The 16,120-nt window shown below is 35.7% G+C and overlaps 1 protein-coding gene across 1 annotated transcript in view; it reads right to left on the reverse strand.

Moving 5' to 3' along the window:
* Positions 1 to 11,958, reverse strand: part of emc2 (ER membrane protein complex subunit 2) — a 31,701-nt gene extending 19,743 nt beyond the window's left edge. Inside the window, exons 1-5 of the mRNA XM_082149363.1 lie at positions 11,853 to 11,958; positions 10,589 to 10,702; positions 8,130 to 8,194; positions 5,796 to 5,881; positions 4,360 to 4,417 (exon numbers count right to left, since the gene is read on the reverse strand). Of these exons, the coding sequence (XP_082005489.1) occupies positions 4,360 to 4,417; positions 5,796 to 5,881; positions 8,130 to 8,194; positions 10,589 to 10,702; positions 11,853 to 11,892 (363 nt within the window). The 5' untranslated portion in view covers positions 11,893 to 11,958. The remainder of the gene's footprint in view (positions 1 to 4,359; positions 4,418 to 5,795; positions 5,882 to 8,129; positions 8,195 to 10,588; positions 10,703 to 11,852) is intronic.
* Positions 11,959 to 16,120: the final 4,162 nt, after the last annotated feature.

The following is a 16,120-nucleotide window of genomic DNA, read 5'->3' on the forward strand; positions in this document are numbered from 1 at the left end:
GATGGAACAAATGACAGACAGACAAATAGATGATAGAACAAACGACAGATGGATAGATCGAACTAATGACAGATAGATAGAGAGATAAACAGACAGACTGATATGAGCCAGGAAGAATTTCTCCAAATCATTGCTGTAGGTATTGGACCATAATGAGCAATGGAAGGGCTAGGAGTTCGAACATTTTTGGACACCGCCATGGCAGAGAAACCTTGAGCAATTTTTGTTGATTCAACAATTTTGGTTAATGGGTACCACATCTATTCCACAGCCTATAATTACAACAGTTCAGTTTCCAATCTCAGCTCCGCATGCTGGGATGCCTCACAAGTCCTCACAGTAGTCGCCAATTTTCCGCCATTTTCTTGGATCGTGCCCTCATCCCATTCCACTGTACATGTTAAAAAACACAGCGTTTAGATAAGCCTTGCATTTACAGACAGGTGACCTAGATGATGTCATCCCTCCCATACCACAACCTCTTGTCACCCCGCCTGCTATACCCAGCCAAAGGGGATTGGATTGTGGGAAAATATAGTCTAGTTGCCACTGCACAACGGCTCCGTTTTCTTCCATTCCCCTCCTCAAAACGTACAGATTTGACAGGAGGTGACTTGCATTTGGAGATCAGGAAATGGGCAAATCCTTTTCGGGGCCATCAGAAATATCTGGGCTGAACCTAATTGTGTCAGGGTGTTTCACATGGTTCTCGCCTACACCCTTTCCACAAGTGGGTGCATCCTACCAAGCCTACCATGTCCTGTCAAGGAGCATTCAGTATGAAGATAAGACATGGAAATCGTATGCTTTTCACAGTGAAAACATGCCCTTGATGGCTACACCGATGGCCTGTTTTAGTCTTTTAACATACAGAGCCACCTAATCAAGTTGATAAATCCAAAAAGAGCAAAATCCCACGGCGTTTCACAGAGCGATCAAGCAAAGCTTTAAGTATCTGTCAGCCCATTTCACTTCATTTCCCAGACTTCCTGGTGCAAAAAAAAGATGGCTGTCTGAGTGATCATTCACAAACGCACATTTCCTTTTAGGAGATGATGGCTGCAGCCGGTTTCTGCAAAAGACTGATGAGGTAATGAGACGTGGTTGGACAGTATTTTCCAGTGATTTTTCTGCTGAACTGTGTGTAAAAGGACCATTTCATTATATTGATGATGACAATTCAAATTTGGGTTAAATGACAGTTCATAAATAAAAAGCCCAGTTTAACAATTTTAAGATTAACAAAACATTTACCCAGTAGATTTCATAAAAGGTATGTGCTTCTGCATAGAACTGCCTGTACTATATTTCACAAATGATCTCTACCTGCAGGTGTTTAGTAACGGGATATCATATTTCTCCTCATGGTTTTCATTACTACAGCAGATAAAGTTCACGAAAAATGCAACACTTTGATGGGGACGTTTGCGAAAATCACGTTATTGCCACACTCTTTTCCAAGCGTATTTGGCTTGGATAACACTAGGACACGGGGAAACATATTTCCCAGAGGGGAAATTTGTTTCATATCTTTTGGATGTTAACAGAGGGGCAAAGCGATATGATTACTAGATTGTGAAGAATAATGTAACCGCACTGGTTTGATGATATCCATTTTGCGCCGATCTTCTCAACTTCCCATTTACACGCCATTAAATGTGCTTGCAATTTAACCTTGATCATGGGAATAGGGAGAGTGCCTCGGTTGAAATGCACAAAAAACAAACAGAACAGACCTCTCGTTTTCAGAGGGAGAAAGACGGATGAGAGCGGTTCAGTCCAACAGTAACAGATAGTTAAATAAATATCAAATGGTAATGATATAACAAATGCAGAGACGAGAGGACGGAGGACAGGCCCTTTTTTTTTACCCAGCAAGATGAAGACGGTGATAACCCAAAAGTGAAAATTCAGTCATTATTTATGCATCCATTCCAAACCCACTTGACTTTCTTTGGTTGGACACAAAAAGTGAATTTTTGAAGAATATCCTGGCCACTTATTAATGTAACAAAACGTAATGTAGACTGGGGCTGCCAAACTCCCAAATGATAAAAAAGCACCCTTAAGTGGCCCATCGTTCTTGCTCTCTTTGGCAGGTTTAGTTCATAAGAGAAGTAGCGATATCCGATATGTGAAACTTTTTTCTTCCTAGTCAGATCTCTTCAATGAATCAGTCTGACTGATTAATTCAAGAATCTGACTGATCTGGTTCTCACTTACTTAATGATCCAGTTATAATGGTTAAAAGCCCAATGAAGAAGATTTTCAGTGAATAACACCTTAAATCTACCATATATTCAAAATATTTCAGAAAAATAGTGCACAAACCAAATGGTCTACTTTTTGTTTTTACATTCTTTTTTAAACCAATTTTTGTTTTATTGTGTTCCGTGGAAGAATAAAAAACGCACAGGTTGGGGAGAAAATGAGGGAGAGTAAATGATGACAGAATCTTAATTATGGGTGACCTATCCCTTTAAGAGAGAACACAAGCAGAGAGAGAGAGAGAGAGAGAGAGAGAGAGAGAGAGAGAGAGAGAGAGAGAGAGAGAGAGAGAGAGAGAGAGAGAGAGAGAGATCACCGGGGGAAAGGGGGTCCTGCCGGAGCACACATGAGGGTTTATTGACTTTGCCAGAAAAGCCTCCATGTGTTCAAAACAGACGGACGGTGAGGTGTGGAATCCACACATGATGTCCAAAGAACAAAAGTATCTGCTTCATCATGCACACTTTGCCAGCCCAGAGAAAATGTTTAAAACATTAAGCAAGTCCATGTGTAGAGACAGTGTAAAAAATGTGTATTGCGTCTACAGGGAAGGGCCAAAACAAATAAGGTTATGCAAACACTTTAAAACATTTATTTTCTTGCATTTTCTTATAATGAAGGGTAGGTACAATATGTTTTGAGGTGATGGTGGAAAGATATTGGAAAAACATGGAGCATACATGGATGCTGTAAGCCACTTCACTCAATAAATAATCAGTGAATAAAAAACAGGCTTCATGCGTTACGCCAAGAGAAGACAAATCAATAGCAAACTTCTAATACCTAAGTGATCTTTAAATAATAAATAAGTTAAGACTGAACCACATACTTTAAATGGATAATTCATCCAAAAATGAAAGTTCAGAACCTCACATGAATGATTTTCTTCCATGGAAAACAAAGTAATATGTATGCAAGTTTTTTTTCAAGAAATTATTACTTTTATTCAGCAAGGATACATTAAATTGATTTTAAAAAAGGGAGAATTTAATTTGTTATTCACTGATCCAGTGGACTAGTCATTGAGTTAAACTCGAGAACCGAATCAGTCAATTTGTGGACGAATCATTAAGACTTTAAAAAGAACATCTGACTCCAAAAACTAGGGATACACCAAAATAAAAATTCTGGGCTGAAACCAAAATTTCAGGATGGACTTGGGCGAAAACCGTTGATCGGTTTAAGTGTGATTGATCCGTGCCGCCGCTTAAACTGAGGCAGCTACAGTGATCGGTCACGCCGTATTAAAGAGTGCCAAAAATACATTTATTGTTTGAATTTCGTAATTAAATTGACAGAATTTTAAAGTTGAGACTTTGCTTTATATTAAAAGTACCAAAGCTTTTTGTGATTATTGGATGGCAACAATACTCCAAATGTTTAGTGAAGTTTTGTTTATGCATCAACAGAAAACAGCACAAACTAAAAGATTTTAGATTTAAGAAACCATATCATTAATGGTGTAATATTGTCAATCCAGTGATAGTGTCCACACAGCTGACATGTTTATCATGCTTATCCACGTTGTGTGCACGAAACGGACGCTGAACAGTCAAAATGTGCCATTGGAGAAGCGCTAATTAAATGTCTGTTTAGGTCACTGATTTCGACCTTCCAAAACCAAAAACAGTTTGAAAGAATATTTTCGGTAACAGAAAATTCAGTGCACCCCTACCAAAAATGTATTTCTTTGAAGAAATAAAACCTTATGCATTTGGAGTGACATGAGGGTGATTTAATGAAGACTTATTTTCATTTCTGTATGAACTATTCCTTTAGGTTATCTAAAGGTTAAAGGTAAAAAAACGAAGGAAAAAAAATTAGCACCCCTGAGACCTCTCTATGGAGTCTCAGGAAAAGCGATAAATCCCCATCTTCAAGCCATTTATTTTTGCTGAGGTTGCCCTGGCCATGTTTAATGCAACCGAAGTCCATAAATCAATGGTCTTTGTTACCTCACACACTTGTGTGTACTGCGTTTGCGTGTGTGTGATTTTAGTGGCTGAGGTCACTGAGGGGAGAAAGAGTTTAACGTATGAAAATGAACTTTTCAGGCAGCAAAACAAGTTTCAACCACATTTTTTTCCTTACCGTATTTGTCGGGTCATCTTGTAGTATTGAGTCGTACAGCTTATTGGCATCCTCATACCTTCAACAGAGAGAGATCATATTTAAGGATAATCAACAGGAACACCGGTCATGTGAAATTAAGTGGTAGAGCCATCAAATAAAGTTACCAACTTTTTGTATAGAGAACAGCTTGTTTCTATAGTGACAGAGGCGACGTATCCAAGCGGCAGAAATAAACAGCCATTACCGTAGCTGCTCAAATAGCCAGTGTTGTGCGAGGTTTACTAGCTCCACAAAGAGCGTAATCCACAAACATGATTGCCTGCACTTTGATTTACCTCCAAACAAATCAGCCTGAACTTCCACCACAAATCAGGCATCGTTTCGAAGCGCATTTCGCTTAAAAGCCATTCCGAAGCAAGACATATATGAGTTACAGATGCAAAAAAATAAATAAATACACTCCACGAGCCCTTCAACCTGAACTGAGGGTTGGACAGAACGGTGTTTGAAAAGACGTTATGAATTACGATCTCATACAGTGTTTTCTGAAGAATGGGAGGACAATGCCACAAGCACTTCACTTGTCATGTCGAATGAAGAATGAAAGCTTGCTTTTTTTTTTTTTTACGAGGGACAACCTGCACAGTTAACGCTAGCACGGCCAAAGCAACCGACCTCATGATCAAAAACCTGTTTCAGCCCGCAACCAGCAACAAAAGCAGATCTGGTTCCTATTATCATTGAGCTCCAACGCCACTCCTGTTCTCGCATCCACGTTAGAGTTCACTCCCTCTCTGGCACATCTCAAATGGCACCAGCCGCTTTGACTTGCTCTATTTATGTAGGATTCAGCCATGTGGAGGGGAGAGTTTCATTTAAGCCGAGCGTCTGATGGCAATTAGACTCTAATTTGCAGTTTATTTAATCTGACCGTGCAGGCGCAATCACTCACAATTACGGAACAACCCCTGGCATAACTGATAAACACGTCGAAGACATGGTGACCAGAATGAAACAGATCTGAAATCCTGCTGAAATTCTATACGTTAACATCAATTCACAACCTTCTTAATTGTTTGCTAAAACACTGAGAGAGAGCGAAATTCTCTGGGAGAGAAAAAGCAGACCATAGGTTCTATGTTTACAGGTCTGGCCGGCCTTGTTTTCCCAACCAGAGAGACAAAAAGAGAAGGGGGGGTGGACAGAGGGACCCCCAGAATAATAGCGGGAGAGACCACTTCCGTCTTTGGAATTCCTCGCACAGGCACAAGAGCCACAGGACTACTGAGGGCTGAACCATTCTCTCTCGCTTTTCCACTTAGCAGAAGGAACAGTGGCTTGCAAAATAAACAGCCTCCCTTCCCACGCATCCTGCCACTTACGTCCCAGAACCCCCCCTTCCTTGCAGCTAATCCAAGGCCTTGGTGTTAAGGTGGTGCTGTGGTGTATCTTACCTCTCCAGAGCCTCCAGCCGCATCCCTGCTAATCGCTTCACTCTGTGACTGTCTGGAAACTGCCTTTTCAGCTCCTGTAGGCAACTCTACGCAAAGAACAACAACGGTGGGGTTGACCATGCGAACATTTAACTTTTCAAAACAGACTCCACAAACAGGTTTTCCAAACCTTCTTCATGTCTGCCAGTGGTTTGTCATACAAAAGTCCTGTTCTAAAGTCAAGGTATAGGTTGAGCCAATGTGAGTATTAATCAAAAACAGCTTAGTATTGTCTTCATAAGATAAATATTAATAATATATCTATACATTTCAAAATGACTACCAAAGGTTTTTGATTTGCGAATTTATTTGATTAAAAAAACAGCAAAAACTGTAATGTTGTGAAATATTTATACATTAGTTACACTTCTGTTTTCTATTTCAATATATTTTAAAATGTAATTTATTCCTGTGATGCCAAAGCTGTATTTTCAGCATTATTACTCCAGTCTTCAGTGTCAAATGATCATTCAGAATCATTCTAATCTTAATTTGGTGCTCAAGAAACATTTCAAAGTTGAAAACAGTTTCCACAAAAATATTAATCAGTATGAATGATACATTTTTTGATTAATAGAAAGTTCCAAACAACCACATTTATTTATTTATGAATGAAACAATTATTCAGTCACTTTTAATCAATTGAATGCATCCTTGATGAATAATTGATTAATTTATAAAAAATAAAATAAAAAAATTACTGGCAGCAAAGTTTATATTATTTAAATGATATTATTTATACAGAACATTTTATTTATTTATTTAATCAGGAAGGTCCCGTTGAGATACAATATCTCTTCTGCCAGGGAGTCCAAATCCGAATCAACCATTAAAACATTTACACCGTTCTATAAAAACAGACTTTAGGATATTTTTAAACAAAGTGAGAGATGGTACATATTTCATGTGTAGTACACCTTGAAGCTCATTCCATGCATAAGGAGCATAATTAGAAAAGGTGTGTTTTCATCCATTGTTTTGACTAAAACCGATTAAAAGGTTATTTTTTAACAAAAAATAATTAAATCAACAGAAATACTAAAATAATAATTACATTTCGTAAAAAAAAAAAAATGGTAACACTTTACAGTAAGGTTCATTAGTTAACATTAATGTATTAACTAACATGAACTAACAATGAGCAATACATTTGTTACAGAATTTATTAATATAAGTGAATAAAAATACAGCTGTTCCTTGTTTGTACATGTTAGTTCACAATGCATTAACTAATGTTAACAAATACAACCTTTTATTTTAATAATATATTAGTAAATTTTGAAATTAATATTAACTAAGATTAATAAATGCTTAAGAAGTATTGTTCATTCTTAGTTCATGTTAACTAATGAACCTTACTGTAAAGTGTTACCAAAATGAAATTTTGTTTAAAGGTTATATAGACAATTTTTTTTACTGTTATTTTATATATCAGGCTTTACAGGGTTACCAACATCAACAAAATACTGACATTTCCTTAAACATCAGTCATGATTATTTGCCCAAAGAATAAATTCCTATATTCATTGCACCACAGCTTGAGTGACTATGTAAAGCTTGCTGGATTACAGAGCACTTGAAAATTATACTACAACTCTCAGGGGTGATGAAATGTGGCTTCATACATTTTTTTATTTATCCACAGCATTCAAAAATTTATAGATCTACTCTTAAAAGTGTGATGTGACTAGTTTGACAAGACAATATTACAGCGAAGGTTTCTCCTAACCATAAAATGAAACCGTAACTTTCCTGTCCGTGGGTGCCATGATAAACAGGTTGGCCATACAGCTGTGAGGGAAGACGGGAAAAATTGCAAGTGACATGGGTGAGAATTCAGAACACTGCACAGCAGGATCCCACAATTCCACACTGGCTACTATAAAAAGCAGAAGCAGGATGCTACTTTTACCAGTTCTTTCCCACTGAGATGAACAGGCCCCGTTTTTTTTCTTTTCTTCACACACATGACTTGGTAAGGAATGGTTACTGACAAATCCAGTGTTTTCCTGGTTAGGATGGAAAGTTTGCTCTGTGGCTTAGCCCGGCTGACCCATCACGCTCTCGGACGGTTTTTCCCGTTGTTTTCCCAGCTGCTGGTAAGAACCTCAGAAACTGACTACTGTAAGTGTCTCAAGTCAACCAGGATCCCTGATCACTGAACAAATTTTTTTTCCCAAAAACAACTGGGAAAACGTTGCATTTTCAATGAGCAAAAACAAAAACTTGACGAGTAGGGTTGCCCAGTTGAATATATGAGAGAATGCGAGAACGTTACTTAAAAAGAAAACTCACCCAGGCCAGATCGTCACGACTGCAGTCCAACGCTGCGATCATCACCTGCTCGTAAATTATCCAAACTGAGCACAGGAGACAAACATAAAGTGACACCATATTAGTAAGTCTATTTTTCAACATGGTAGCGAAGATGACAAATGAACATCTAACCCGCGTGAACTCCTTGCGAGCAAACTGTGACTTTCTTCTCTGTATCATTAGAAAAGACAATCTTTAGCGTCCGTCAACGACGCAGTTTGTCTTCGTAATCTCCGGGTGTGGGCGAGCTGGCAGGTCTCATGGAAACGGTCAGGAAATTCTCGCCAAACAAAACGAAGTCGCTGAATTTTGACAAGAAAACCTTAGCGTATTCATCAGTTTTATGTATCAGTTCAGTCAAACACCGCAAAGGGTGAGCGAATTTCACCCTCTATTCGTCATGACGTGCGTTACGTGCTGAAATCGCGCAGCTATCGTCGTCTCGGCCCAAAAAGTGTGTCGTTACTTTGACAGATTACAGGAATTTTTAATTCCTGCAATTAAATGCTTAAGTCATTTCCAAGATGGCAATGTTTAACGTTCAACTGGCAATTGTAGCAAAGCGAGTGGCTTTAGCTGCTCTATTTACCATAAAGAAAACTGATTAGTGGGCTTGGCTAATGGATCCAATTAATGAAATTAATGCTCCATGACAGACAAGTGTGTTTTGACAAGCATGCCCGAAGTCTATCGGCTGAATGATTTCAAATGTGCTAATTGAGAAAGAGCAATAAAAAAATCCCACCGAACAAGAAAAAAACTGATATGCCAAAGCAAACAAACGCCTCAAGTTTTTTTTTGAGCCGTTTTTATGATTCCAAGTCTTGCTTTGATAATTACCATCTTGTTTCACAGCCAATTTAAGAGCTGGTTTCAATCAAAACAAGCTGTGTAAAGTATTTACCCTGCTCTTTAAAGAATAATAAGAATAATAATCACAACAACAAAAAATTAAAGTTTCAGTAAGTCAACATCATGCATCAATAAAACACAGACTTTCATTTTTAGATTTTTACTCATCTTTGCTTTGTTCTTTCCTTAATTAGATAACAGGCCCATCTAGAAATCTATTTTTTTTGATTGCTTGTATGAGCATATTGCAGTAAAAGCCTTTTAAAGGGCTGTTTGGTAACTTTGACTCTTTCATTGTTGTTTGCTTAGATTCCTCAAAAAGCAGTGTTGTTATTTGAGGAACAGCCAAAAGAAGTTTAGTAATAGTTATTTGAGATTGCATGTGGTTTTAAAATAATAATATGGACAAAGAAAAAAAAGGCTAAATTTGATTTGAATAGAAAACAGCCCAATTTCTCCAATTGGTAAACCGAAAATTGTCAACTATAGGAGTGAATTTCAGAGCAAGTATGAAGGATTGGATCACCTCTGAGATAATGATTTTAGCTGCTGAAGAGAGTCTTGGCTTTAGTGGCTATGTTTGACAACACGATTGCAGGACTTGTCTGGCTTGTCTGGCTAAGAAACCCATAACTGACCAAAGCAAATAAATATTAAGCCATCTGAAATGTTCTGCTGTTTCCACTTTAACCTCATTTTAAATGTCAAGAGAAAAGCTGAAAAGTCTTTTTGTTATCAGATCTTTAAGGACAAATAACTGGTGCTCTTTTCCGTTTTCTGCAATAGTCATATTCAAGAGGTCAGATAAAGACTTCAGCAACTTCATACACGGTATGTTTTTATAAATGTTAACAAAACCTATGCCAAAAAAAATGCTGGTTTTGAGACATTTAGTGGATCCAAATACTTAAGCAAAAGAAAAAAAATCTAATATTTAATAATTAAAAAAATGCCATTAACTGCTTATTTTCAAATGACTATGCAACTATATTTCCACCACTGAACTTTTGTTACTCTGACTGTGCTAAAGACCGCAAAACCATCTCTAGTCACTTAGTGAGGTTTATCTATTTTATTTTATCTTTAAAAAATTAAGTAAAGTTTTTAGTGGAAGTAGTTTAGAGTGAATTTAAAGACAACTTCTCAGAGAGTGAACATTTTAAATAGCAAACCCTTTCCTAAACTCGTCCTCTTTAAATCACTTCTACAACTGCCATCAAATCATAACTTTTGTAACAAAATCAGGGCCTTTAATAAATTGCAAAACAATTACTGTCAAACTTCAGATCGCCGGCTGTAGGAAATGTTCCTATTAACTGTCTAACGGGAATATAACCTCAATGTTTTGTTAGGAGTATGATGGTTCCATGCAATAAAAAGTTATAGTTTCAGCCTATTTATTTGTTAAATATCTGTTAGTTATCCTGTTGAAGAGCTGCACTCGTAGTCAGACAGACATCACCCTAAACCGGTCCAATTATAAAATCCATTAACATAAAGAATTATATAATGCTATAGAGACCGAAGGTACTTCATTATGTATTACTTCTTATAAGTTTGCTTTTGTTTACTGTAATTGTACTTACTATCATCTCCAAGTTTAGACGCATGCTCATTAATCAGCTCTTCACCGACATCCACAATCTGCTCACTGTTCCTGTAATTCTCTTCTCTCCACTTACGGAGTTTGTCACGCATCTCTGAAATGCAATAAAGAAACACATTAGCCCTTGGCTGAAACTTTATCACTTATTTATTTTCATCATCCATCAATTATTTATTGTGAATTTAACTTGTACTTTCTTTATTCATCTTCCTACTTTTCTAAAAAAATATATATAGTTCTCACTGCTCTATTATACTGACATGTTTCCTCTTTGTAAAGCCTAATTTAAAATTAATCAACACAAAACTTTTTAGAACGGTCTATATAAGAATAAAACAATTATAATGATGTCAGATTCTGATAATGGTGTCAAAACAACTAAAAGGCCAAAACAAATTAATTACACATCTAACTTAATTAAAGGCACAAAGTACATACAGTGGGGAATAAAGGTCTGAGAACATTAAAGAAAATACTTATATTTTGAAATTTCCCCAATAGAAAAACCATATGAGTGAAAAGCTGTATAGAAAAAAATGTCATTGCCTTAACATTTGATATTCACAAGTATTTGTTTTTCTTTAATGACAGCAGCATTATTTAAGAAACCAAGTCGTGGGACATGTTTTTATCTCATGTTCAAAGAGCCAGACACATAATATCATATCAGTTGTTAATAATGTTAGCTAAGTTAGTGTTTGTCGGTACTTTTGACAACACTAGTTCATCTAAATCTGCATTATTGCACTATATTAGAATGCCAGAAGGCAACAAAAGATTGACATTAAAAAAAAAAACAATAAGAGATGATGATAATCTCAAGAGAACTGAATCATTCTTTATTATTTGCTGCAGATGACATCATCAATATGACAAATCACCATTTAACTGACCAGACAGACAAAAAAAAGAAAAGAAAAAAAAGAATACTCCGCTTCTATTTCAACATGACAATTTCTATACATCCCAATATGATAGTTAAATACAGATTGCAACCTAAACACCGTAATCCATTATATGAACATAAGATGATGTCTTTCTAGAATAGAGATTGTGTTACTAAACTGTACAGAAGCTAACTGGCTACTTAGATCGCCTGTTGTAGTCTTTAATGAAAAGCACCACAAATAAGGCATTTAGTTCGCAAATCTTTACAAAATGCTCAACTTGGGTAACGGTTGAATGACAACAGATAAATACTGAATCAACTAATAACCGCTGTTAACGAAAACAAAGTGATTTACCTTCCCAAGTGACATCGTACAGCTCCGATACAGACGACATGTTTTCTTAGCTCCGCCTCCTGTGAGCTGATTGGTGGATGACAGTGACGTAGCGAGTGAACGCTGTGAGAAGGGTCATTAAAGGGCAAAGGCCAAATCAAGACAGTTTTTAATTCAAACATTCCAAACACAGACCTGATATTTTTTTCCCTTACATAGAGGATAATTAATAATTATTAAATACGAATTAAAAAAGACAAATTACTATTAAAAGAAAGATAATGGGAAAAAATTAAGTTTGAAGTTTTATATATATATATATATATATATATATATATATATATATATATTTATGTGTGTATATATATATTTATGTGTGTATATATATATTTATGTGTATATATATATATTTATGTGTGTATATATATATATATATATATATATATATATATCAATCAAAGATCAGTGGCAATTAAATAATTATAATGTATTCATTATATGAATAATAAATAATATATAATATAAATAACCATAAATAATTGTCTCTATTGTTTTCTTTGTTTTATCTATTAAACTAAATTGGATTTGGTAATAAAAGTTTATTACCATAGAGAGTCTTCGCAGCGTTTCCAAAGGTTATCGTGGTTTTATATGCTGTGTCTATTTTCTCTCTCTATGTGCTCAATTGGTCTCTTAGGAGCTGTGGATCTGGCTCAGCGTGTGCGTTTACTCTGCTGTGTCTACCACACAGTGCACTCACCAAGTGAGCTCAGCACATGCTTGTTTATAGCAGCACAACCTAAACTTGATGTCGTTCCTATTGTGGCTGCTTGTGCATTGTCGAATCTTTACCAATGTTTTTGTTTTCTAAAGGACACTGTTAGCATTTAAAGGGCACCTATAATGTCATCCTCTCTGCAAAAGACAAAAACAAAACTCTTGTGCGGTTCATTGTGCACTGGTGACTTGTGGATTTATAATTTCCAGGTCATCTAGATGGCAGTCACATAGTATACATGGATTCTGGAAAGCTAACCACATTAAAACAAGCCAGCGCTATCTGATAGGTAGTGTTGACTGAAAAAACAATAAGCAAAATGTACTTTATTTTTCTTTCGCAAGTTTTTGCACGCAGATTTTTTAAGTAAATTTCACATACGGAATTGAGTAAACTTAACTTAACTAAGTTAAGTAAAATTTACAAAGAAAATAAGTACCTTTAACTTGGCCAGAAAAGTTTGAGTAATTTCTACTTAGATGAATTTTACTTTGCAATACTTTTTACTCAAACAATATAAAGCTGAACTAAGCCACGCTTTTAAAATGTAAGCTTTACTTTGAAACGTTCAAGTAAATACTACACTACATATTGACATGTCTACACATTTTTGAAGTAATGCTGGACAATAGACATATCCAAACAAAGAGACCTCAATACAATACACAATGTGAGGGTGTCATTTTGAGCAGAAAAAGAATTCCAGATGTCATAAAATGACAAGTTACTAAACCTAACAACAAAGCAATGATGAAACGGTGTAACTACAGCTGGAAAACAGCCAAAAATCAACCTTATTAATTATTCAAGCCCCAGTGCATGATGAGAACACCAGTATCTGAAAATATTTTACTTTATTTTCTAACGTTGATATTTACGCTTTAAGCTTTTGGGTCAGTAAGATTTGTAAGCAAGAGAGAAGCAAGGACACATTAAAAAATAGATTTCTATTTCAAATAAATGCTTTTCTTTTTAATCTGTATTCATCAAAGAATCCTGAAAATAGTGTATCTCAGTTTTCACAAAAATATTAAGCAGTACAACTGTTTTTACATTGATAATAATTCATGTTTCTTGAGCAGCAAATCAGCATATTGGAATGATTTCTGACAATAAAGACTGGAGTAATGGCCACAGAAAATTCAGCTTTGCCATCACAGGAATAAATTACATCGTTTTAAATTGTATTAATATTTCAGAATATTACTGTTTTTACTGTATTTTGTTTAATCAAATAAAAGCAGACTTGGCGAGTAGGGATTTCTTTTTAAAAACTCATACTGAAACTCAAATCAAATCAAACTTTTGAACAGTACTTTTAGTGCAGTGTAAAATTTTTCCAATGGTGTGAAAGTACTTAATCTTTTTTCATAATAATGTAGCTTTTCCAGTAACTATAGCTGCTTTTTCCAATGAGGTGCAGTGCGAACAAGCTGTTGTATTGTCGGAAAACCCGCTTTATGAATCGGTTAATCCTAAACAGTCCTCTCTTTCTCTTAAAATTTCCAATTTATTCTAAAGAATGTTTTTTTTTTTTTTTTTTTTTTTTTTTAATGGATGAAACATTCACAATAAGATCAATAACATACATTTAGAAGACGCCTCATGTTCACGGTTTCTACAAGCTCCTGACAGGCATCGGATTCACTTACAACTGTCCACGGGAAGTGAGGAAAAAGCACATGCTCTGCGTTTACTTTGGAGCTCCGCTTCTCGCCAGAAGTGTCACCATAAGGAGAGATCAATAGCAGCCATTTGAAAACCGAAATTGTGCTGCTTAACTACTGTGTGCGTAGTTTTCCGTGCCTTTGGAGCACCACATGTGACATGAGGTAGACCTGTGTTTCCCCTCATATGCCTGCTTCCACAGAAAGAGGGCATTCTCTGAAATACTCTGTTCAGACATTTTATTTTGATTTCTGACAGAAGTAGTCAAGGCTACAGATCTCTGACACAAGCAGTTCTAAAGACGCAAATTGGAGCAATGAGTGAGGTGTTCTGCGGCTTTAAACGACCGCCGCGCTTTTCCAGTCCTTTTTTTTTTTTAAGCAATATCTTCCAATTACAGAAAATGAAGGCAACAGTATTTGCTTTGAAAGCAAATCTCGACCCCAGTCTGACAGGATCGCTTTCAATCTTAGACAAATCATACATGACTTCAACTGTGTGCCTGGATTGTTGTAATAAAGCTTCTTCCATGGCACCTTTGACCTCTAGACCTGGACATTGTAGCAAATCCCATACATACATATACACTTTACTAAAATACACAGTAACAAGTGCGTCACACATCTCTTGTTCCAGTGCCAAGAATAATATTAAGCTCTCAATTGATCCTGTGACATAAAACCTGGCCTAAAAGTGTAATTGCTCATGGTAGAATGTCTGTCAACACATGAACAGCATTACATGTGGCTGGATAGGGTTTATGGATGTCATTCTTTCTCATTAAATTCAATTCAAACTGGGTCTCAAATGACACTACACTGTGAAAATGAAAATGGGCAGTTGAAGAGTTATTTCTTCCTGATTTGACTCCTAAAATGACTTTCATTGATGTAGCCCAATGAATTCTCGTTGATTCAGTGATATATTTAACTTAAATAAAGGTCATTTAGATGTTAAACATAATGTATGCTGTAATAAAAATGAGGTGTTTGTAGAAGGCAACAGTATATATAAAGGCATTTAATGTCTTGACCGAACTGGTCAAATTACTTTAAGTTATATCAATATTTCTTTATATGAAATATGTCTTTATTTCTGTTTTTTTTTCCTCATGTTTTCATTGGGAAATTTACATGGTGAGCAAACAGCAATTCTTAAATAATATCACATTAAATGTGCAAAGACATAAAACGGCACACACAGTCCTCAACACTTAGTACATAATACCTTTCTGATATTACAAGATAAGTTAATAAATCTGACACCCATTTAACAACATTGTAAATAAAACTGGCAAACTGCCCTAGTGCATGCTGGGAAGAGGGTAAATGGGACTGATCCACAAAATTATTTTATTTTTTTTTAGTTTAGCCTCATAATGATCATTATAATAATTAATCATTATAATTTTAAATTAAAAAATTGTTCCTGAAAGTTGTAGGTTGTCAGAATGAATAATGAAAAAAGCAACAACAAAAAAAAAAATAATAAAGTAAAATATTATTAACTGCATCTATATACAGTAGTGTCTAAAAGTGATTATTTTTAATGACCCTACAAATTCGATTAAACCATCAAAATATGGGGAACATTTTTTTAATTTGAGGGAAGAACAAAACACTGAACTTGATAAAGGTCATTTTATTTTTTTTATTTAAGTCTGCAAACTATTTCTTGCGACTATGAAATTAGGCATGAACGCTAATATGAATGTGCTTGTAGTCTTGGATCGTGATATCTCCGCAAAAATTTACAGACACATTTACAGGATATGTGATTGTAGAAAACAAAGGCCTGTTGAAAAGCCATTGCATTGTCTCTCTACACTCCAACATGTGCTCTA

Source organism: Leuciscus leuciscus, assembly GCF_965113295.1.
Source record: "Leuciscus leuciscus genome assembly, chromosome: 20".
Lineage (NCBI taxonomy): Eukaryota > Metazoa > Chordata > Actinopteri > Cypriniformes > Leuciscidae > Leuciscus > Leuciscus leuciscus.